We start from the raw sequence: 24,432 nt of genomic DNA, 5'->3' as shown, positions 1-24,432 counted from the left end.
CAGAGGCTAGAGCCTCGGTCCTTCCCTCAGGACACGTAGCTCGAGAAAAGGACACCCAGACAGAGGATGGGGAGTGGAGAGGAGAGCCCATCTGCAGTTGAGCTGGCCAGGATCTGGTTTCATATCTCCAGTCCAACCAGCTTGGCCACTTGCCAGCTTTGTGGCCACTTCTCCTTCCTCAGCTTCAGTTTTATCATCTGTAAAATGGGGGAGGGGAGCTCCTTGAATTGTGAGCCCCCTCCCAGCTTGGGCAGTCTAGGAATCTAGAACCTCTGGAGTCTTTTTGCCTGGTCCCAGGCCCTATGCCGGCATGGCTCCCAACCCCCCAGAGTTTGCAGTTTCCAAGCCAACTGACACCCATGGAATCACTTTCTCATTGGTCAAAGAATGTGTAGGAGACAAGCTAAGTGAATGCTGTTGAGTCCTATGAGAGTTCTGTCACTGCCCAGAGAGGTGATGAGGCTCACTCGAGGGCATACAGCTAGTAATTAATAGAGCCAAGACTTAAGCCAAATATATTTACTACCCGCTACAGACATAGTGCCCCAAGCCATGCTTTCTCTGTTGCCAGAGCACCACCAGTGAGCTAAGGGCTAAGGACTCAAGGAAGGTTGGGGTAGGAGGAGACGAAGGAGGTACAACCTGGGAGAATCCATGCAGATGACACTTGCAAAAGTACAGACACAGAGGGGACTCTGGGAGGAGAGCGACACATGTGAGGAAGGGGAAATTATTTGCCCTGCCTCCCCTGACACTTGTTGAGTCAAAGAGCAGGGTATCTGCCTGCCAGGCTGCCTCTTGGCCTGATAGATCAGAAGCCCGGAATCAGAGCAGACCCCGTGTCCTTCTCCCACAGGACCTCCAGGCCTCTAGGTCCTGCCTCCTACTCCCCCAAGCCTGGGGAACAGAGTGCTACCTTCCTCTTAGAAAACTCCAGAGAGACTCTACCGAGGGGCTGTTGAACCCAGACTGACCCTTCAAACGGGTTCTAAGCTTAGAGAGACCCCACAGAGGAGTCCTCAGACTTAGCAAAACCCCAGAAAGAGGCCCTGGGATCCAGAGAAATCCCCAATCCCCATATTTACAGTCACTCTCATTCCCTGGCTGCACACTTCCTCTTTCCACACTAGCACTGGGAGTTCACAAATATCCCCAGTCATGCCTTCTCTATATTCCCAGACCTCCCTGCCGGCCCTCTCATCCCATGCCAAGGGCCAGAATCTCCGCACACCCACCTTTATGCCTCATCCTTTCTGCCTCCGCACCCCTGTCGACTTCACCCCAGCCCTTCCTCTTTCCTTACCCAGAAGAACATTCTGACCCAAGGGGCCCCCGAAACTTGGTGGTAACCAGGCATCCCAACCCCACCGGGAAAAGTGGGGAAGGGGCTTCCAGGAAAGATGAGTGTATTGTAAGTGAGGAAGGGGAAAGGGAGCAACTGTGGCCTCCATTTCCTCATCTGCAAAATGGGAATGATACCCCACATACCTCATAGGGTTGTTATGACAAGCTGTACAGACTGCTTGCTTTTGCCTCATTTAGTAAATAGATATGGAAAGACATACTGAGATACCACTCTATTCCCACCAGATTGGTGAAAAAAATTTAATGTTTATGTATTTATTTTGAGAGAGAGAGCGTGCACGCCTCATGCACACAGAGAGAGCAGGGGAAAGGCAGAGAGCAAGGAAGAGAGAGAGAATCCCGAGCATGCTCTGCCCTCTTAGCACAGAGCCCGACGTGGGACTCTAGCTCACGAACCATGAGATCATGACCTGAGCCGAAATCAAGAGTTGCATGCTCAACCGACTGAGTCACCCAAGTGCCCCAGATCAGTAAGAATTTTAAAGACTGAGTACCAAGTGTGGAGTAAGGGGACTGTCATCTAATATCAGTAAGAAAACAAATGTGTACAACCAACAATTCTACTCTGAGATATGTACCCACTAGAAGTGTGGTGTGTGTGTGTGTGTGTGTGTGTGTGCGTGCGTATTCCAAAATACATATGAGTGTTCATAGCAGCATTATTCAGAATAGCCAAACACTGGCATCAGTAGTAGAATGGATAAATCTATGGTTGAATGAACCATTGCTATACCAACAACATAGATGAATCACAAAGTGAGCAAGAGATTACTATTGTAGGATTCTATTTATAAAGAATTCAAAAAGAGGCAAAACTAATCTATGGTGTTAGAAATCAGGATAGGGGCGCCTGGGTGGCGCAGTCGGTTGAGCGTCCGACTTCAGCCAGGTCACGATCTCGCGGTCCGTGAGTTCGAGCCCCACGTCAGGCTCTGGGCTGATGGCTCAGAGCCTGGAGCCTGTTTCCGATTCTGTGTCTCCCTCTCTCTGCCCCTGCCCCGTTCATGCTCTGTCTCTCTCTCTGTCCCAAAAATAAATAAACGTTGAAAAAAAAAAATTAAAAAAAAAAAAAAAGAAATCAGGATAGGAGTTACTTTTGGGGAGAATGGTGGAAGTAGTTACTAGAAAGGGCCTCACGGGGTACAGGTGATGTTTATTATTTAGTTACATGGTGTATGCACTTTATGAACATCCATTGAGCTAAACATTTCTTATTTCTGCACTTTTCTGTATGTGTGTTGTACTTTAATTTTTTTAAGAAACAACTTTTTTGTTTGGTTTTTTTTAAGAGACTGCTGGCTCTCAAGTAGGCTGCTTGGACTGGATTCTTTTTTTTTTTTTAACATTTATTTATTATTGAGAGACAGAGAGCATGACCAGGGGAGGGGCCAAGAGATGGAGAGACACAGAATCTGAAGCAGGCTCCAGGCTCTGAGCTGTCAGCACAGAGCCCGACACGGGGCTCGAACTCACAAACCATGAGATCATGACCTGAACCGAAGTCAGACGCTTAACAGACTGAGCCACCCAGGCACCCCTGCCTGGACTGGATTCTTGGCAGTAGGTTTCGGATAAGTGAGCACACCTCTCTACGCCTCAGCGTCCTCATCTTTTGCATTAAGTGACCCTTATGTAGGGTGGCTATCATGATTAAATGAGTGAGAATGTGTAAAATGCTTACAACAGTGCCTGCTACATATTAAGTACCCAGTGAGTGTTGGTCATTAGCCATGACCAGCCAAGTGAGTGAGATTAAGAGCCTGGAGCCAAAATGCCTGCACTAAAACCTGGATTTGCCATTTACTTGCTTTGTGACTTTGGCCAAGTGACATCCTCCCTCTTATCCTTAAATACCCTCAGTTGTAAAGGAGGGCTAATGGCAGCCCAGTCTGATAGGGTTGTTTGAGAACCTACAGAAACATTATACAAGGGCACTTAGCACAGTGCCCAGAGTAAGGCTCAATACGTGTCAGCTGTTATTATTATTGATCACCATGGTAACCTTATTAACCCATTTTATAGACGGTGTTCCAGGTAGTTAGTAAAAAGGCAGGCTTAAGGTCACATGCAACTAAATGTGATTTAAACCCAGCTGTGTGATAATGGAACCCAGGCTCCTACTAGCATGCCCATACCACCTCCAGAGGCGCCATAGCCTTGGAGACGTTTGCCCAAACCCAAACAGCACCTTTTCCTCCTGCCAGGCTGCCCTCTGCAACTGAAGCTCTTGTCTCCAGTAGCTCCAGCTGTCAGGCTTCTGGGCGACCCAGAGGCTGTTGTGCCTTCCCTGCCTGGCAGGATCTAGCACCCATCTGACAATTCTGGTGCCCTCATTTGGGGTGCTGGGGATGTAGCCCAGAGCCTAGATGTAGCCCCGGCTGTGGGAAGAGAGAGTCTCAGAGAGAAGCCATGTTGGCCCCCAGGGCTTCTGGTTGTCAGCGGCCTCTTCTACTGCAGTCTTTGATTTTCTTTGTCCTGAGAGAGGTAGGGGTAGTCCTAAAGATGGCTGATGAGGACTGGAGACAACTGGAGGGCAAAGGGATAGGACTGAGGGGGCCCAGAAAGAAGGGCCAACCTGCCTGGAACCCCTAATCCACATAGCCCCCACCTTCTCCTCTCCTGAAACCTGGATCCCTCCCAGCCTCACCCCCTCAGTCCTCCCGGTGTCCAGAGGCTTGATGCTTGGAGCCAGTAATCCTCAAGATCTGTGCAATCTGTTCCTCACCCCCACCCAGTCTTGATGATCTAAAAAGCAGCAGAAGTTGGGCCCCAAGCCAGGGAAAGCCAGACAGCCCGGAATGGAGAAAAATTTGGCCTCAGGTTGAAGTACACAGGCTGTGGGGCAGGGAGCTCTGGTCTTGCAGTCATAAGCCATGTACTGTGGGCTTGTCACTTCACCACAGTGATCCTCAATTTCTTCATCTGTAAAATGGGATGTCAGTCCCTACTCACTCCACAGGGCTGCTAAGGAAGATCAGATGAGGCTACCTATATAAGTGTAAGGACATAGATACCTGAAAGCAGGTCACCAATTAGTGGTGTCATTATTGTGACCTTTTTTGATTCTAAGATTCAATGACGCTTTGAAGTAGAAGGATAGAAAGAAGGGGAAAGGGTACTAAAAAGAGGAAGGCCATGAGAGGGTGGGGCTGAATCTGGAGTAGGACACAGAGATGGAAGGCAGAGAAAGATGAATAGATGTGACGAAATGAAGAACTTGGGAGGGAGGGGGGAGATTTATAGATAGATATGAAACCAAAGATCCCAATCCAGAATCCCCCTCTCCATTCATTCATTCATTCATTCATTCACTCACTCATTCATTCTTCAGATGGAGACTGAGGCAGTAGACCAGTCTCCATCTGGCCAAACTGGACCAGGTCTCAGAGCCTGCATCTGGCCAGAGGCCTGCTCCCAGCAGCACCCAAGGGCTCTCGGAGGGTGATAGGCTGGGGGGGGGGGGGGGGCATGTCTCTGCAGCTCCAGGTGATCTTTCTCAGATCAGACCCCAGGTTCACAAACCAAAGTCAGAGGGGGAGCAACTAGCTCCTAGGAATACCTGTCTCCTCCCTTACTCCCACCTTGACTCTCATTAAGGAATGGGAGGGGAACCCAATAGGGCAGGGTTCAGAGAACTAGCTGTTTGATGGTAGTGGAAAACCCACACATCAGAATTGGTGTCAGAATCATAGGAACCATGGGTGGGACCCAGAAAGAGAGGAAGAGCCCCATCTTTTATGGAGGCTTCGTTACAGAGGCACGATTAATTAAATCATTGGCCAATGGTGATTGAACTCAATCTCCTGCACCTCTCCCCTCCCCAGAGGTTGGGGGTTGGAACAGTTCCCACCCTCTAACCACTGGGGTGGCTCCCTGGCAACCAGCCCCCAGCCTCGGGTTACCTAGGGGTTTTCCAAAAGTCGTCTCATTAACATAACAAAAGACACCTTGAAGGCTCTCTTCACTTAGGAAATTCCAAGGGTTTTAGAAGCTCCGTGCCAAGAACAAAGAAAGACCAATATATATTTCTTATCAAAACATCACACCTCCCAAGGACCTTCTCTGGGATTTCTGCCAATTTCAGAACTGGGCAGAAAGTGACAAGTCCAAGTGACCCCACTCCCCAACCACATTAGGAGACATACTGGCTTTCTCACCCCATCCTCCAGGCAGCTCTCTGCCTGTTATACCTCTCTCTGAGCCTCAGTTTCCCCATCTGTACAATGAGGAGATTGAACTTGGTAATCTAAGAACCAGCCTAGTTTTAATCTTCTCTCTTCTAAGGAAATCCAACCCTGCTCCTGTCATACCTTCTAGGTGTGCCTGTCCTGTTTGGCCTCCTGAATGTCAGGTCAGTGCCTATCTGGGGGAGGAATTTCAAGAACTTTGGGACCTCTGGGATGGCAGTGGAGGTAGGACAGAGGAACAGAAGGAAGATGGAGGAACAATTTTAACTTGGTCCCCACCTCTCTGCTGAGCTCAGGTGAGACATGTTGATGTAAGAGCGCCTCATCTATCCACACCCCCAGCTCACCCTAGCCTTAGAAGTGAGCCCGGGAATGGAACACCTGGGTGGCTCAGTTGGTTAAGCGCCTGCTGTTGGCTCAGGTCATGATCTCACGGTTCATGGGTTCGAGCCCTACATCCGGGCTCTCTACTGTCTGCTGGGAGCCTGCTATGGATCCTCTGTCCCCTCTCTCTCTGCCCCTCCCCTCCTCAATAATTAATTAGTTAATTTTTAAAAAGTGATCTGGAAAGAACAGAAAATCTAAGGGAAGGATTGGAGGTCAGGGTCTTGTGAATGAGATTGCTTGGGCTTTCTCTTTACCTACTCCAGTTAGAACCAGGGTTCATTCACCCTAGTGCAGAATTCTCCCTCCTTTTCACTTCATGGGGATGCAGCCTTACTCAGGAAAAGTCTCCTCTAGGACTCTTGCAGCTGACCCCTTCTGCCCCTTCTGGGTTTTCATTCCATCAGTTCCCTCACTGAATCTTTGAGTTCAAGTTACAAAAGCCCTGGGACAGCCCCAGTGTCCCCAAAGGTAGCACAGCCAATGTCAACAATGGGTACTGAGTCTTCCACCGAATCCCAAGAGTATGGAGCAAACTGTTGGTACAGTGGGTCCCAGCTTCCAGGGGGTAGTAAACAGAGGCATGTGCAGATCTTTCCTTTCACTCTGGGGTTTGACTGCTTGGCTGTCCCTCCAGAGTTGGCACTCCAGCACAAGAGGGCCTGCCGCTGGGTATGCTGCCCCCAGGTGGACAATGATAGTACTGATAGCATTCACAGTGGGTCTCCTGGGGAGTGGGCATTGTACCAGGTGTTGAAGGTTCCAAAGGAGCAGGCCTTCAGAAGAGCTTGTGGCCAGAAGAGGGAGACCTGCAGCTAAACACACAACGATCAGTGCTATGTAACAAAGAGAAATGTACTGGATGCCAAGAAAGCACAGAGGAGTCTGGAGTGCGTGATTAGAGAGAACTTCAAAGGGAAGTGATGTGGGATCTTGTCTTAAAAGATAAGTAGAAATTTACAATCTAGAGGGGATTACCTAACCCCCTTAATCTTCAGTTTCCTCAGTATAAAGGGTTGGTGTAAAGATTAGGGGGGAAATTATGTACAGGGCTGGTTACTATGTCTAGTACATAATTGGCACTCAGAAAACTTATATGGTTTTTAGGAAATGGCTCCGATGGTGGGGGCTGACAGGTCTGCAATTTGTAGGCAGACTGGCAGCTGGAGACTCTTGTGGAATTTCTGTTCCAGTCCTGAGACAGAATTCTTTCTTTTCTGAGAAACCTCCATTTTTTGCTCCTAAGGCCTTCAACTGATTGGATGAGGCCCACCAGCACTACAAAGGCATTACAATCCTTTTTTTCAAAGTCATCTGATTGTAAGTGCTAATTACATCTACAGACTACCTTCACAGCAACATCTAGGTTAGTGTTTGACCCAACTGGATGCCATAACCTAACCAAGTTGACACAGAAAATTAACCATCACAGAGGTCATTCGAGGCAGAGGCTACTCCAGACAGGGACTATGTTATATTTTTCTAGTTGATTATGCTTTCTGAGAAGTTGCTCTTTGTTAAATGGGACTATGTTCGAATACTATAAACAATTTAGAGCACAATTTACAGAAACAAACTCCTGTGTAAAATCACCATAACATCCTAAAGTTAGAAGGGATCTTATAGATCACTAGATATAACCCTCACTTTGGAGAGATCTCTCTTACAACATACTCTACAACACGGTCGTCTAGACTACAACATTCCAGTGGTAAGAAAAGTCCCTAGATCCTAAGAAAGTCTATTCTTGACCAGCTCTAATTGGAAACTTTTTCTTTACATGGTACTTTCTTACATCAGTACCTCTCATTAATTATTCTTTTTTACTTATCAAAGACAAATCTTATCCTGAATTTTTCCCATCCTTGAATAGAATACTTCCTTACTTGCCCTAAATGTTTATTGATCAGGTCAAAATTCTTTTTTGTTTTTTTAATTTTTTTAATTCTAGTATAATTTATATGCAGTGTTATATTAGTTTCAAGTGTACAATATAGAGATTCAATAGTTCTATACATTATTCAATGCTCATCATGAGAAGTGTACTCTTAGTCCCCTTCACCTGTTTTACCCATCTCCCCACCCACCTCCCTCTGCGGTATTTGTTCTCTATATTTAAGAGTTTGGGGGTTTTGTTTGTCTCTTTTTTTCTTTGATTGTTTGTCTTGTTTATTAAATTCCACATATGAGTGAAATCATAAGGTATTTGTCTTTCTCTGGCCGACTTATTTCACTTAGCATTATCCCCTCTAGATTCATCCATGTTGTTGCAAATGGCAAGATTTCATTCTTTTTTATGGCTGAGTAGTATTCCATTGTGTGTGTGTGTGTGTGTGTGTGTGTGTGTGTGTGTGTGTACCACATCTTCTTTATCCATTCCTCTATAGATGGACACTAGGGTTGCTTCCATATTTTGGCTATCATAAATAATGCTGCAGTAAACGTAGGGGTACATATACCTTTTTGTATTCTTTGGGTAAATACTCAGTAGTGGAATTACTGAATCTAATGGTAATTCTATTTTCAATTTTTTGAGGAACTCTGTAGCTGCACCAGTTTGTATTCTTACCAACAGTGCACAAGGGTTCCTTTTTCTTCACATCCTTGCCAACACTTATTTCTTTTTCATTTTAGCCATTCTGACAGGTGTGAGATGATATCTCATTGTGGTTTTGATTTACATTTCCCTGATGATTAGTGATGTTGAGCATCTTTTCATGCTCAACGTGTATGTTCGCCATCTGTATGTCTTCTTTGGAGAAATGTCTCTTCATGTCTTCTGACGCTCATTTTTAAAATGGATTATTCATTTTCTTAGTGTTGAGTTGTACAAGTTCTTTACATATTTTGGATACTAACCCCTTATCGGATATATCATTTGCAAATATCTTCTCCCATTCAGTAGGTTGTCTTTTTGTTTTGTTGTTTCCTTTGCTATGCAGAAGCTTTTTTTTTTTTTGAGTTTTATTTATTTTGAGAGAGAGAGTGCCAGCACAAGCAGGAGAGGGGCAGAGAGAAAGGGAGAGAAAATCCCAAGCAGGCTCCCCATTGAAAGCATGGAACATGACATGGGGCTGGAACCCATGAACCTCAAGATCATGACCTAAACTGAGATCAAGAGTCAGACGCTTAACTGAGCCAGCCAGGCACTCGTGTGCAGAAACTTTTAATTTTGATTAGGTCCCAATAAATAGTTTATTTTTACTTTTGTTTCCCTTTCCTTAGGAGACATCTAGAAAAATGTTGCTATAGCCAACGTCAGAGAAATTACTGCCTGTGCTCTCTTCTAGGATTTTTATGTCTCAGGTCTCATATTTAGATCTTTAATCCATTTTGAGTTTATTTTTGTGCATAGTGTAAGAAACCATTTGTTGATGAGACTTTCTTTTTCCCATTGCATATTCTTGTCTTCTTTGTTGTAGATTAATTGACCCTATAATTGTGGGTTTATTTCTGGGCTTTCTATTCTCTTCCATCGATCTATGTGTTATTTTTATCTTATTTGGTTACTACAGCTTTGTAGTATATCTTGAAATCTGGGATTGTGATACCAAAATTTCTTTCTTAAATATTCAAAGAGCTTCAAGACAGCTTCATTTTAAAAGCCCACATAGGGGCACCTGGGTGGCTCAGTCAGTTAAGCGTCCGACTTCAGCTCAGGTCACGATCTCATGCTCCATGAGTTCGAGCCCCGCGTTGGGCTCTGGGCTGATGGCTCAGAGCCTGGAGCCTGCATCTGATTCTGTGTCTCCCTCTCTCTCTGCCCCTCCTCCATTCATGCTCTGTCTCTCTCTGTCTCAAAAATAAATAAACGTTAAAAAAAAAATTTTTTTAAAGCCCACATAGGTTTTCTCCTATCGTGTCTTCTGGTTCTTCTAGTAAGAAAAGGACTAACTGCCTGCTCCAACTGACAGTCTTTTCTGTGCTCTGTAAAATTCCCACCATTCTGCTTCTGTAGCTTCTTTCTTTTCATGATCAAGAGGGAGGAGAAACATGTAAGCAGCATTTAGTTGCAGGCCTTTGATTTTCTTCAATCTCAAGCAGATTGAGGGATGCCTGCATGGCTCAGTCAGTTGAGTGTCTGACTCTTGATTTCAGCTCAGGTCATGATCTCATGGTTTGTGGAATCAAGCCCCATGTCAGGCTCTGCAATGATAGCACAGAGCCTGCTTGGGATTCTCTCCCTCTTTTTCTGCCCCTCCCCTGCTCGTCCTCTCTCTCTTTTTTTCAAAATAGATAAATAAACATTAGGGGCACCTGAGTGGCTCAGTCAGTTAAGCATCCGACTTTGGCTCAGGTCATGATCTCACTGCTCATGAGTTCGAGCCCCATGTTGGGCTCTGTGCTGGCAGTGTGGAGTCTGCTTGGGATTCTCTCTCTCTCTCTCTCTCTCTCTCTCTCTCTCTCTCTGCCCCTCCTCCTCTCTCGCTCTCTAAAATAAATAAACTGTAAAAAAATTTTTAAAAATAAAATAAACCCAACTGATTGAAAACAACTCAGTGCACAAAAAGTCATATTTGGAATTACACAGTGTTAGAATTAGAAGGGCCCTTAACAATCATTTACCCAGGGTTGGTTGGTTTGTTTAATGTGATTAGTCAATCCTCATTTTCAAATGAAATCTTACACAGAACTAAACTCTTACACAGGACATAAAAAGACAAAAGTGGAGCTCCTCTGGGTTAGAGAACCCTGGCCTCACTTCCACTAACTGCCCTCCCCAACCCCACCATTACCTCTCTAATACTCTGTGGAAGGCATTTTGCTGGGCTACCTAGACTTCAGTTCACAGGTAGAGAAGCAGACCTATAGAAAGGAAGGGATTTACTCAAGGCCATGCAACTAGTGACAAAAGAGCTGGGCTACAACTTACCACCACAACACACTGTCCCTGTCCCTCAATTTGGCCCAAAGTTTGGTTTTTCTGTAGGGAGCCTCCCCACTGGATCCACATATATTGAAAATCTATATGTACAAAACTTACATTCTCACACAAGCTTGTATAGACAAGTATGCCTTGCCTTTAGTGAAGTGGGAAAAAGGGACAGGAGTGAAAAGGGCAGAGGGCAGGGAAGAAAACAAACCCGTAGAAAGTCACATGGCGGGGTGCCTGGGTGGCTCAGTCAGTTAAGCATCCGAATTCAGCTCAGGTCATGATCTCACAGTTCATGAGTCGAGCCCTGTGTTGGCTTCTGGGCTGACATCTCCGAGCCTGGAGCCGGCTTCAGATTCTGTGTCTCCCTCTCTCTGCTCCTCCTCCTCTCATGCCAGCTCTCTCTCTCAAAAATAAATAAATATTTTAAAACTAAAAAAAAATAGTCATCTGGCAAAAGATAAGGAACACACAGGATTATCAAGATCCACAATTACTGAGGGAAATTTGTTAAATTGTGCTTATTTAAGCTAAATTTTTACATTATAAAAATAATGAATGTTTATAATGTTTTTAAGTTTATTTATTTATCTTGAGAGAGAGAGGAGGGGGTGAGGGCATGCACACCAGTGTTGGGAAGGAGCAGAGAGGGAGAGGGAGAGAGAATCCCAAGCAGGCTCTATGCTGTCAGTGTGGAGCTCAACACGGGGCTCGATCCCACAATTGAGAGACAAAATCAAGAGTCAGACGCTTAACTGACTGAGCTACCCAGGTGCCCTTCTATAATTTTTAATTTTCAAATGGGATAGAATGGAAAATATGAGGAGTTTTCCTCCCCTTCCACCATTTAAAATTCCTTCCAGAGTTTTTCTTTTTGTATTATTATTATTTTTTTAAACGTTTATTTATTTTTGAGACAGAGAGAGACAGAGCATGAACAGGGGAAGGTCAGAGAGAGAAGAAGACACAGAATCCGAAGCAGGCTCCAGGCTCTGAGCTGTCAGCACAGAGCCCAACGCGGGGCTTGAACTCACAAACCACGAGATCATGACCTGAGCCGAAGTCGGACGCTTAACCGACTGAGCCACCCAGGCGCCCCCCTTCCAGAGTTTTTCACTGCACATTTACCCAAATGGATTCTGTTCTACATACTATTCTTCACCTCATTTAAAAATTTTTATTTTAATTTTTTAATGTTTACTTATTTGTGTGTGTGAGAGAGAGAGAGAGCATGAGCAGGGGAGGGGCAGAGAGAGAGAGAGAGACACAGAATCCGAAGCAGGCTGCAGCCTCCAAGCTGTCAGCACAGAGCCAGACTCAGGGTTGGAACCCACACACTGTGAGATCATGACCTGAGCCAAAGTCGGATTTCTAACCGACTGAGCCACCCAGCGCCCCACTTTTTAAATGTTTAATATATCTTAGTGATGTTTCCATATCAGTGCACCTAGGCCAACTTCATTCTCTTTAATAGCTGCATATTGTTAACCTTAAAAATAAAACCATCAGTTATTTTACCAGCAAAACTGGGTTTATTTGGGAATAGCAGAGAACTGCAATTCAGGCAGGACAAGCAAGCTACAGCAAAACCATAGGCAAGTCCAAGGAACAGAGGAGAGGGGCACCTGGGTGGCTCAGTCGATTAAGCCTCTGACCCTTGGTTTCAGCTCAGGTCGTGATCTCATGGTTCATGAATTTGAGTCCCACATCCAGCTCCACACAGACGGTGTGGGGCCTGCTTGGGATTTCTTGCTCTCCCTCTCTCTCTGCCCTTCCCCTGCTTGCTTTCTCTGTATCTCTCAAAAAACAAATAAATAAAATTAAAAAAAAAAAAAAAGAACAAAGGAGAGGACCACTTCTTTATGTTGGGGGGGGGGGGAGTAGGGAGGGCCATTAGAAACAAAAAGTCCATTGGACCAAAATGGGGTTCCTAGTGGCTTTTCTTTGGCTCAGTTGTGGGAATCTCTCATTGGCTAGGCTGTTGCTGGAGGAGGAGGAAATCTTTCTTCCTCCAGCTGGGGTAGTAATGAAGTAGCTATAGTATGGATTTGCAAGGTACATCTCTTCCTGTTGGGGTCTGCAATTGATGAGGAATGGTGTGAGAGTTCTCCCTTCTGGCTTCCTAGCTCCATTTTAGTGAGATTTTCCTTTATAAATTTTCACCTATCATTCTATTCCATGCTGCCAGTCCTTTGCTAATAAAAATAATATTGCAATGACTTTATATGTACACACAATTGTGGGAATGTATCAGATTCCTAGAAGATAAATTACTGAGTCAAAAGGTGTGTACACTTTTAAATTTTCGATAGACACTGGATTGCCAGACTGCAGAAGGAGACCTCTGTGTGAACTTATTGGGGACTAATCTCTCATCTTGAGCTGCTCCCCACCGGAGCTTCCCTTGTTCTCCTGCCAGCTCTGTTTGGTGGCCCTCATTGCCCCATTGTCTGAAACCCCTAATTGTCCAAGGACCAGACCTGCAGTGCCACCAGAAGGGAGAGGCTGAGCTCCATGGAATGTTTTAGGCTCTCCTGGCCTCCTCCATCCCAAGACTGGTATCCCTGGTAAAAAAGTACGGATCTGACCCTATCAGTCATTAACCTCAAGGTAAAGAGGGTCTGTTGGCCCAGCCCTAACCACCCCAGACCCTGGACCAGTCCAGCCTCATTCAGGAATTCCCAGTGAACCCTAGCCTAGCCAGCTCCATCCCCGAAATCCAGAGCCACATTTTCAGTCCAACCCCCTTCACTCAGTCAGCCAGCTAGAGGGAAGAAATAATGCACTTTCAAGAGGAACTCCCTGGTGGAGGATGGAGACACAGCTCCTTTAGGACCCCTTCCCCCTGCTGCTGAGTGGAGAGACAGAAAATGCAAAATACCCATAAGAAAACAACCAAAAAATATTTATCAAAGGAATTCATCCGCATATGCAAATGTACTCCAAACAACTGGAGGAAGCCTTGCAGAAAGGGTCTAAGAAGATTCCCTGAACAAGGGGAATTTTGAATTGGTTTTGGAGGAGAGGACTTGGAGAATTGGCAGGGGAGAGGGAGGAAGGTCTTGAAAAGGAGTAGAGGTAATAACTGCTAACATGTTTGGAGCATTTATTATTTGCCAAGCAATGCATTAAGCACTGTATACATGTGTTATATCCCTTATGTGGAGGTACTCTCGTTATCCCCATTTTAGGTGAAGAAATGGAGACACAATGAAACTGAATGACTCGCCAAGGTCATATACCCAGCCAAGTACTGTAGCCAGGCATCTGACTCCGGTACTTAATGTTGACCCAGGGCAGAAGTAGGGATGGGGCAAGGCACTGAGTAGCTAGTTTGAGCTCCCTGTAAAGATGAGGGAGGCGGGCAGTAATGAGGATGTGGTAGCTGCCCCCTCTCCCCACCAAAGCCCCTGGAACTGACTCCCTACCCCTTCTTGCCTCCCAAGCCCACCCATCCCAGACTTCCTTCAGTGACCCCCAACACATCCTGTAGGACACCCTGTGATAGGCTCTGGAAAGGAGGAGAGACTGACAAAGAAACAGCCCGTGTCCTAAAGAGAAGCCCCAACCCTATCCCAACCCGCCCCATAACAAGATGATCCCACTAGAGGGCTGGAAAATTGTTCTAAGTGCTTCCATATCTCATTTATCCCTCTGCACTTTTGATAAAGGATAATGACATGGGAAAACTGAGGCTCACGGAGAATTTTTTGACTCAAGCCTATGTACTCAAGTCCTTTTGACTCCACAGTTCTGCTTCTGGGTTTTTGGAACAGAGCCTCACAGAATCAGGATCAAACTAAACTGCAGGGTCCTAGAAAATAGGGCGAGAGCTGCTTATTAAATTCCTGTTGCCTCATCCCCAGCGGGGTCTCATACGGTACTGCAGGCTGGGATGACCTACAAGGCAGAGGCCAAGAAAGGCAGAGGCTGGGCCGCCGTCCTTGGGAAAGCATGTCCGCTGACCACTACCTCATGGGGCCTCTGTGCTCCAGGAAGTAGTAAGCAGCATGGCAGTTCTCTGTCAGGGCCAGCCTCTGTTCTGGGGAGGCTGCAGAGAATCAATGGCTGGCCCTGGAGCCCAAGGCCTGGTCAGCCCTTTGGATGAGCACAAGTTACTGGATTGGATGGGCTTCCCTACAGCTGCTCTGAGACCCTGGTGGTCCTGTGCTCTGGAAGTTGCCTACTGGTATCAACACATGTAATGAGGAGAGTGGAATGAAACACTTGGAATTACTGGAGGCCAGGAGACCAGTGGACAGGGGCCAGAGCAATGCCAAAGCTCCATTCCTTTGGCTTTTCCAATCACCCTAGCCCTAGCCCATAGGCTACCTCCATCCTTGACGTCCGGTGACAAACCTCCCCCCCTCCCCGCCCCCCATCACCAGCCCTCCTTGGGGCTTTGCTAGCCCAGCAGGTATTAGATATGTGGGGGTGATTTAACAATTTGTTTTGACCTCTGATTTCTTTTAGAAGGGGGGGGGGGGAGAATTAAAGCCACAAATCGTCAAGCCAGCCTAAGGAAGATTCTTGCTTCCTGATTCTGATACTGTTAGTCTACTATTCTAAACATCTTACATTTATCTTGTGTAATCCTCACACAGCTGAGGTAACACGGTTATTCTCCTTTCTCAGCAGAGAAAACAAAAGCACCAAAAAGCTGCCTCCATCCAGACCGCACGACTGGCAAATTGCCCAGCAGGGATAGAATCTCAGGTTAAGAATGATTGGAAGGAAGTGGTTCAGACGACAGAATTAGTAGTCATTCAAATTGTGCAGTTATTCTATTCTGGCATCTTGTAAGGGGAATAAAAAAAAATGTATACGTTCTTTTGTCATTTTAACATTGTGGATTGACAAGGGCAGAATAAACCCACTCAAACGTTTACACCGAAGAGTTAAAAAAAAAAAAAAAAACCCAACAACTTCAGTCTTTGGCTTGGCATTTCCTCCTCAAATGTGAACAGCTTGTCTGCATAGCAGAATTCAGGGAACTTAACACAGAGGAAAGCAAAAGCAACAAGCAGCAGGGCATCCTACTGGCTTTCTGAGGAAAAAGTTTCTGTCCTCGAATGACCCCTAAACACCGTCCTCGGCTCCGGAAGCGGTAACCACAAACTATTCTTTTGGATTGACCAGCTTGCAGCCCAACGCCGCTCTACTGGGGGACTTGAACGCTGCTCTCCATTTTGCGTGGCCTCTCCACACCCTCTATTCTACCCCAAAACCACCACTGTGGCACTTCGGTTTCTTCGAAAAGAAATTCTTGGGAGGGGAGGTTGAGGCAGACGCCAGAATCTGCCCAGAAGGCCGGCTCTCGGTTTCCTCAGGAAAATGATGCTAGGACTCCCGTTCCTCTCGCTAAAAAGCCTCAGGACGGGAGATGGTTTTTAGATTTCAGGAATCTGAAAGAAATTAGCAGCTCGCGAGGAACCCTTCTACTTCCTCCTTTTGCCCCAGCCTGCATCGCAGAAAACCCCGCTGGTCCCCCGAGTCTCTTCGGGGTAGTCTGCACCAAGAGAACAAATAGACTCCTCCTCATTCGCCAGATTCCCTGTCCGTCTCTCCGCTAAGACGCCGAATGGTGCCTTTTGAAAACCCTCTAGTCCCGCCTCCCTTGTCTAATTGGCTTGTTCAAACAGGCCCCCGGTCAACTCAGGCGTTCATTGGTGGATATAAAAAAACAAGCTATGATTGGTTTCTCAAGACGGAGCCTGTGAGAGCGAGGCAGGGATTGGTTCATCTGGTTTGGGCGGGCTCCAAGAAGGTTCAAATGCGACTGGAAGAACTTTTCTAACCGACGAGCGTCTGTGGAGAAGCGGCTGGTTCCGTGGTGGCCTCGTGGGTCCCGCCGGTTTAGTCGCTTGCACGACCCCCTTCACGACCGTCACCATGGAGGTGTCACCACTGCAGGTATAGCTCGTGAAAGGGGCGGGTCGTGGAGGTTCAGCGCGGCCCGGCATTTCTCTGGCTTCAGGCGAAGGGTCAGGCTCCGGGGCTGTGGTCCGATCGCTGCCGGCTGGGAGCCGGTATTCCGCGTCGACCGGGTCTCCTGGGCTCGGCGGGATCGTGAAGAGGATAACACCACTTTATGATGCTAGTATTGAAGTATTATCGGCTACTCTGGCTTCTGGGGTGTTGGGTTCTGTTGTACTGTCTCTAGGGTCAGTATTCCACTGGCCTGTATTATAATGGTCCGCGTGTGACTTTAAGCCGCACAGACAGATGCTTTCCTTTCTTTCCCTCCCGTTGAAAATGAGATTGATTGCCCCTGACCCTGGAAGGTGCAGAGCACTGCACGACGTTCCTATTGACGAGACGGCAGGCCCGAGTTGCTTGGAATATGTCCCTTCTGTATTCAAAACGTTAACTTGGCCAAAGGATCGAATCGATGGCCTTCCCAAACTGATGCTGAGCAGAATCTGTTATGTGCCTGGGACATAGCGGGCACTCAGCAAATATTTGTGAAATGTATGAGAAAAGTGGGTGTATCTTATTGATGACATCTAAAACATTCAAGGAAACTATTTTCACGTCACGTGCACTTAATGTATGTTTATTCAATCCGACCCCTGGGAGCTTTGCTGCAAATTAACTTAAATTGCTGTGTTTGTACAAAACGATGTCAGCTCTACCAATACCTGGTAAGAGATTGTGATTTGTTACAGTGGGTGAATCATTACGGTGGGTGTTTTGTTTTTGTTTTTAATAAACTTCTGATTAAAAAAACCTTTTCTACAATTTTCTAAAATTGCTAGCCTGTAAATGAAAATATGCTAATCAACAAAACAAAGAAAAATGAAGATGCCAAGAAAAGACTGTCTATTGAAAGGATCTATCAAAAGAAAACCCAACTGGAACATATTTTGCTCCGCCCAGACACCTATATTGGCTCCGTGGAATTAGTGACCCAGGTAAAACCACGTAATGAAATGCAGTTACCAAGTAGTTAAGATGTATACTTTTCCAGGTTAATTTGCTATATACTTCAGGTATTTTTAGTGTCACTAGAACCAGCCTGAGCTATCCTATGTATATTGTAGTATTTAATCCAGAAGACTTTACAGTAATCATAATGATAAGACAGAATAAATGTAGGGTAAAAGTAACTATATTTCTTTGCCTTATTTCTAGCAAATGTGGGTTTACGATGAAGATATTGGCATTAACTATAGGGAAGTCACCTTTGTCCCTGGGTTGTACAAAATCTTTGATGAGATTCTAGGTAAGTAAATTCTTTCACATAAAGATCAACCGGTCAAATCCTTCATAAGAAGTATCATATCTAGCAAACCATGTAGCTGGCAAAAGTGGGACAGTTTACTGGAGTCTAGCGATTTGAATTCTTTCCTAGAAGCAGCACTATGAATAAATGTTAAATTAATACCTGGGTAATATTACTCCTGTGCTGTTTTAGATTTTTTTTCTTTCTACATCTTAATGTTTTTAAAAATACTTTAATTTCTTACAAATGTGTATTTTCTTCCAGTCAATGCTGCAGACAACAAACAAAGGGACCCAAAAATGTCTTGTATTAGAGTCACAATTGACCCGTAAGTCTCTTGCATGGTCTTTTGTTTTGTTATAGCCCATTGTTACTGTTAGTTGCATTTGCTTTGCCTTATACTAACATTGGCTTTCCCACCCCCCACCCCCTTACTTGCAAAAGTACAGAAAAGCAGAATGTTACAATGAACAATCTGTGATAACTACCACCCAGATCCAACAGTTATCAATACTTTGCTATATTTGCTTCATCTGTATTTTTTCTAAGTCATTTCAAAATAAATTACAGACATTATGATACTTCATCCCTAAGTATTTCAGTAAGCATCTCCAATAAATGCTCTGTCTAAGCATTCTGGAATCTAGAGCTTTTTCTTCTCATGATGCTATTCAAGTAGGAAACCAGCAGGTGGTGATAGAGAATAATTGGATCTAATATTTCTGGTTATAAATGCTGGGTGTCGCTTTATGGATACACGGGTGCATGTTTCACCTTTTTATTAGTCTGCTCAGTTATGGCATAAACTATATTTTAGGTTCATAAACTATATTTTAGGTTTAGTTAATGATGTATTTGACTGCTCCGAAGGACTTGATTTCATAGTCTTTAAAAAAATGAGCTAGTTTGAGTCTTTTGTAGATAATATTAAGCACTACTCGGAATAAGATCCATAGTGTGTGTCTGGTTATACCTAAAATTGTACTATCTTCTGAGAATTAACATAAAGTAGCTAAGAGAGAAATAAGTCCAAATAAATTTTTACCATTTTATTGACCAGCAGGGAAGTTTACAATTGCTAATGTTTTTCCCTTTCATATTTGTTTTGCAATGTGCTTTGTTGGGTGGGAAAGCTAAGCGAGCTAGGGACCGTACAGATGATCCTCTTCAAAGCAGTATAATAGGGGTGCCTGGGTGAGTCGGTTAAGCGACAGACTCTTGATTTGGGCTCAGGTCATGATCTCACAGTGGTAAGATCGAGCTCTGGAGCCCTGGAGCCCAGCGTCAGGTTCCACACATAGTGTGGAACCTACTTGGGATATTCTCTCTCTCCCCCTCTCTGCCTGTCTCCCGCTTATGCGTGCGCTCTCTCTCTCTCTCTCTCTCTCTCTCTCTCTCAAAATAAAAAAATAAATAATTTTTAAAAAGCAAGCACTATAATAATATTGTTCCTGAATTTTGTCCTTTCCATTGGGCATAAATCATTTCCCTTTGTTTATCCTAACATTTTAAAATTTCATATTTTTTTAGCATTATCGCTGTCTGCCCAGGTGTTGGAAAGGGATTCATTCTTTTTTCCTCTTGGCTCCTATTTCAGGAGTGTCAGGAACTAAGCATGATGGGAAAGGTAGTTCATGCTGAATTTCAGAAGATATATACATGAAGAAGAGTCAATGAAATTGAGACTTGTCAATTTATATATTTTAGAAATAATGATATTTAAATATGAAAATATTAAGCACTAGTTTACATCTGTTTTACAATAAAAGTTTCTTCTTTTCTTAGGGAAAACAATTTAATTAGTATATGGAATAATGGGAAAGGTATTCCTGTTGTTGAACACAAAGTTGAGAAGATGTATGTCCCAGCTCTCATCTTTGGACAGCTCCTAACTTCTAGTAACTATGATGATGATGAAAAGAAAGTAACAGGTAGAGTATTGAGGAAAATAAAGAACATATTGGTTGCTGAAAAAACACATCTTTTAAATGACTGTGGCATAAAAGTTCGAAATATTGGAATAAATCTCTATAATTGATTAACACAGTGATAGCAAAGTATTTTACATTTATTTTCTCAGGTGGTCGAAATGGCTATGGGGCCAAATTGTGTAACATATTCAGTACCAAATTTACTGTGGAAACAGCCAGTAGAGAATACAAGAAAATGTTCAAACAGGCAAGTAAAGAAGTGTTTTGTGCCTCCATTATAAATTGTACTTCAGTGGGGTGCCTGGGTGGCTCAGTTGGTTAAGTATCTGACTTAGGCTCAAGTCATGATCTTCCGGTTCATGAGTTTGAGCCTGGCATCGGGCTCCGTGCTAACAGCACAGAGCCTGCTTAGTATCCTCTCTCCTTGCCCCTCCCCTGCTCATTCTATCTCTTTCTCTCTCAAAAATAAATAAATAAACATTTAAATAAATGAATAATACTTTAGCAATGTATAACAGCATTAATGGTTGGTTTAACTCAACAAAATTTATAAGCTATTAAATCATGGAAAATTATTCATGAAACATATATTAGGTTATTTTTTAGGACTTATAAATTTGTGTTTAGTTCTAGTTCATTGTGAAAAGACTTGAATTTTTTCTCTTTCCTATTTTTTTACTTGACAGACGTGGATGGATAACATGGGAAGGGCTGGTGAGATGGAACTCAAGCCCTTCAATGGGGAAGATTATACATGTATTACCTTCCAGCCTGATTTGTCCAAGTTTAAAATGCAAAGCCTAGACAAAGATATTGTTGCACTAATGGTCAGAAGAGCATATGATATTGCCGGATCCACTAAAGATGTCAAAGTGTTTCTCAATGGAAATAAGCTGCCAGTAAGTATTTACTGGGGTGTTAAGGACAATGAAAGACTTTATATGGTCATCATCAGAGGCAACACTGATTTTCTTTCTCATTATATATATATACATTTTTTTTTCTCTAATCGCTTCTTGGATACACTCCTGAAAAGAAAACAGTATGCCACATCTTTTTACCTAGCTCTTTTAAACTCACTAAAGGAAATGTCATTCTCAAACAGTCTCCTAAATAAATCCTTTTGTGCCCTTTAAGACCATTCTCTTATGCCCATTAGTGAACATTATTTCACTGGTTTTGAAAAATCCTCATGGTCTATCATTGAATACTTTTTACAACTTTTTTCTAATACCATAACTTTTAATTCCTGTGCAGGTAAAAGGATTCCGTAGCTATGTAGATATGTATTTGAAGGATAAGGTGGATGAAACTGGCAATCCGTTGAAAATTATCCATGAACAAGTAAACCCCAGGTGGGAAGTATGCTTAACAATGAGTGAAAAAGGCTTTCAGCAAATTAGCTTTGTCAACAGCATTGCTACTTCCAAGGTAATTTTATTTTTGCATTAATCATGATTTATCTTTACACAGAAGTGTTACTCTTTTATATAAAATGAATTTGAATATTTGGCTACCTTGGCATAAAGAGAGCTAAATTAAATTGTTTTCAATATTTGGTCACTATTATAATTTTGAGAATCCTAAGCTTTACAATTTGGTATTTTTCCCCATAGGGTGGCAGACATGTTGATTATATAGCTGATCAGATTGTGACTAAACTTGTTGAGGTTGTTAAAAAGAAGAACAAGGGTGGTGTTGCAGTAAAAGCACATCAGGTATGGTATTTTAGCCTGTTTTTTGTTTGTTTTTTTTTTTTTTCTTCTTCTAAAGACAAGAAGAGAAGGGCTATAAATAAAATCTAAGTTTTTAGTGATGTAATGTCAACTTTTCCTGCAGGTGAAAAATCACATGTGGATTTTTGTGAATGCCTTAATTGAAAACCCAACCTTTGATTCTCAGACAAAAGAGAACATGACTTTACAAGTCAAGAGCTTTGGATCAACCTGCCATTTAAGTGAAAAATTCATCAAAGCTGTGAGTACTTAGACGGATATAAGAAATAGAAGCACCTTGCTTTATTGTCCATTGCCCTTCCCAGCCCTGCAAAAACAAAGATTCCTCCCACAGGTCTTCTGCCTCTGAAAAGGAAATAAAAAATAGCTTTCACCTCACTGGTCTTACTACAGCCTTAGTTACCATCCATATGCTTAAATTTCCCCATTACATACCACCATTTCGTTTAGATCACTTCTGAATTCAGCCCATTTAACTGCTTACCAAACATTGAATGCCTAAAGTTGCCTCTCAGTTGACACCTACAAAATTGACTCTATTTTCTTTATACTCACTGACCTCTATACAAAGAGCTTCCCCCAAAACAAAACTATTTCCTGTTTTAGTAAAAGGCTCCAACTAAACACTAGGTTGCATAAACAAAGGTGGGAACTTTCTCTTTACCCCCCTGCCTTGTCTCTAATCCAACCAGTAAGGTATCCATCTTTTGGGTACCTCAATAGCTTCTCACTATCATCTCTTTTCTGTATTACTATAATAGATTTTTGATGTTTATAACATTTCAGTCCTTTTTTTGTAGTGCTCTTGAGTAATCAAATAAAAACAGTTCAAATTCTTTAATGTGGCCTATAAGACCCTGACATCTCCAACCTCACCTCAGTGCACCTTTTTCCTATGTTACCTAAGCTTCATCCTACTGGCTTCAAATTACTCAGAAGCGTTAGTACTTTTCCTTCCTTACAGTTTTTTCACATGGTAATCCTGCCTGGAATGCTCTTACTTAGTTAACTACTTTAGATCTTCAATGTCATTTCCTTAGGAAAGCCTTTACTTTCTACCCTTCTCCCCAACTAAGTTGGTTCCATTACAACAGTGGACATACATTATTAGATATAGCACACTTTTCACTTATCACTATTCTATTCACTTATTCACTTATTCACTTATATCACTATTCACTTATTCACTAACACTCATCACTCTTATAATTTCTTATTTTATTTCCATCTTCCTTGTATCTTAAAGTCCATGAGGACAAGGACCATGACCAATTTGTTTTAACCGCTAGATCTCCAACATGGATCTCAGTGCCTAGCACAATGTTAAGTGTGTAGTCAGTATATATTTATGGAATGAATGAGCCCAAAGGAACCAGTTCCCTCAGTTATGATAACCTAAGACAGGAAGAGCTGTCATCCTCTGTCTGGAAATTATTTTTTGCCTCTTTTTAAATGTTGAATTATTTTTATTTTTATTTTTATAGGAGCTCACTTGTATGCTAGAGTTCTGACAGAACTCTTCTTCCCTAACATGAATCTTCTCATTTTCAGGCAATTGGTTGTGGTATTGTAGAAAGCATACTAAACTGGGTGAAGTTTAAGGCCCAAGTCCAGTTAAACAAGAAGTGTTCAGCTGTAAAACATAACAGGATCAAGGGAATTCCCAAACTCGATGATGCCAATGATGCAGGTACACAACTAATAATGTTTCCAAACTTCAAAACTTTTGGTTCAGTTATTTGTTTTACTCATTAACAGCATTCCCTTTGACATGTAATATTCAATGGAATATTTTTACTTGGTTAAAAATCAACCAATTTGGGGAGCCTGACTGGCTCAGTCAGAAGAGCATGCGACTTTTGATCTCAGGGTCATAAGTTTGAGCCCCACACTGGGTGGAGATTTACTTATTAAAGAAATAAATTAACTAACTAACTTTATAAAAAAGCATCACTTTAAAAAAAAATCAGCCAGTTCCCTGTTATTGAACATTTAGATCATTTCTAATTTTTGGCTGTTACAATAATTTTGAGATGACTATTAAGAGTATAAAATAAGAATATCTATGTAGTGATCTATTACCTAATGTAGAGGAGGAAAAAGTTTTCCTCAGCTCTCTTAAGTCCCTGGCTGGGTCTGAAAATTAAACTGATAAAGACAGGTTAATAGATGAAAAGCATACAAATTTATTTAATATAATTGTACTGGACACAGGAGGTTTGGGTCTTCATAGGAAAATGAAGATTCAAAGAAATGGTTAAACCTGAGGGGTTTTTTTACGTTAGGTTTGAGGAAGAGTGAAAAGATATGATAAGGGCAAAGAGTATGAACTAAGTATAGTAAATGGGGAGGAAGCTCCATGAGGCCTGTTCGTTCAGATTCTTTTCAGTGTCACTCTGGGAGATAAGAATGTTCCCTTCGACTCTGGTATATGGAGGGCACCTCTCACATGAGGGTTTCATGATCTGTTTCAATTCAGCTTAAAATATTCAATATGCCACGTGCCCTATTTTGGGGTATTATGTTCTGAACCCCATCACTAACATTTTTTAACATAATATATCAAATGAATGTTCTATAACAGTATAAATATCATGAGAAATGAGTCTAAGAGGGATGCCTGACTGACTCACTCAGTGGAGTGTGTGACTCTTGGTCTCAGGGTTGTGAGTTCAGGCCCCATGTTGGGTGTGGAGATTACTTTAAAATCTTTTTTAAAAAGAAAAAGAAA

At 43.2% G+C, this 24,432-nt stretch overlaps 1 protein-coding gene across 1 annotated transcript in view; it reads left to right on the top strand.

Moving 5' to 3' along the window:
• The first annotated feature begins 16,133 nt into the window (after positions 1–16,133).
• The window catches only part of TOP2A (DNA topoisomerase II alpha), a 28,866-nt gene continuing 20,567 nt past the window's right edge, over positions 16,134–24,432 (top strand). Inside the window, exons 1-11 of the mRNA XM_043584371.1 lie at positions 16,134–16,722; positions 17,568–17,723; positions 17,944–18,034; positions 18,299–18,362; positions 19,820–19,965; positions 20,115–20,212; positions 20,652–20,864; positions 21,223–21,396; positions 21,582–21,683; positions 21,805–21,942; positions 23,253–23,391. Coding sequence (XP_043440306.1) covers positions 16,702–16,722; positions 17,568–17,723; positions 17,944–18,034; positions 18,299–18,362; positions 19,820–19,965; positions 20,115–20,212; positions 20,652–20,864; positions 21,223–21,396; positions 21,582–21,683; positions 21,805–21,942; positions 23,253–23,391 — 1,342 coding nt within the window. The 5' untranslated portion in view covers positions 16,134–16,701. The remainder of the gene's footprint in view (positions 16,723–17,567; positions 17,724–17,943; positions 18,035–18,298; positions 18,363–19,819; positions 19,966–20,114; positions 20,213–20,651; positions 20,865–21,222; positions 21,397–21,581; positions 21,684–21,804; positions 21,943–23,252; positions 23,392–24,432) is intronic.

The sequence above is a fragment of the Prionailurus bengalensis genome, chromosome E1 (assembly GCF_016509475.1).
Source record: "Prionailurus bengalensis isolate Pbe53 chromosome E1, Fcat_Pben_1.1_paternal_pri, whole genome shotgun sequence".
Taxonomy (NCBI): Eukaryota; Metazoa; Chordata; class Mammalia; order Carnivora; family Felidae; genus Prionailurus; species Prionailurus bengalensis.
This window is presented reverse-complemented; position numbering and strand designations above follow the sequence as displayed.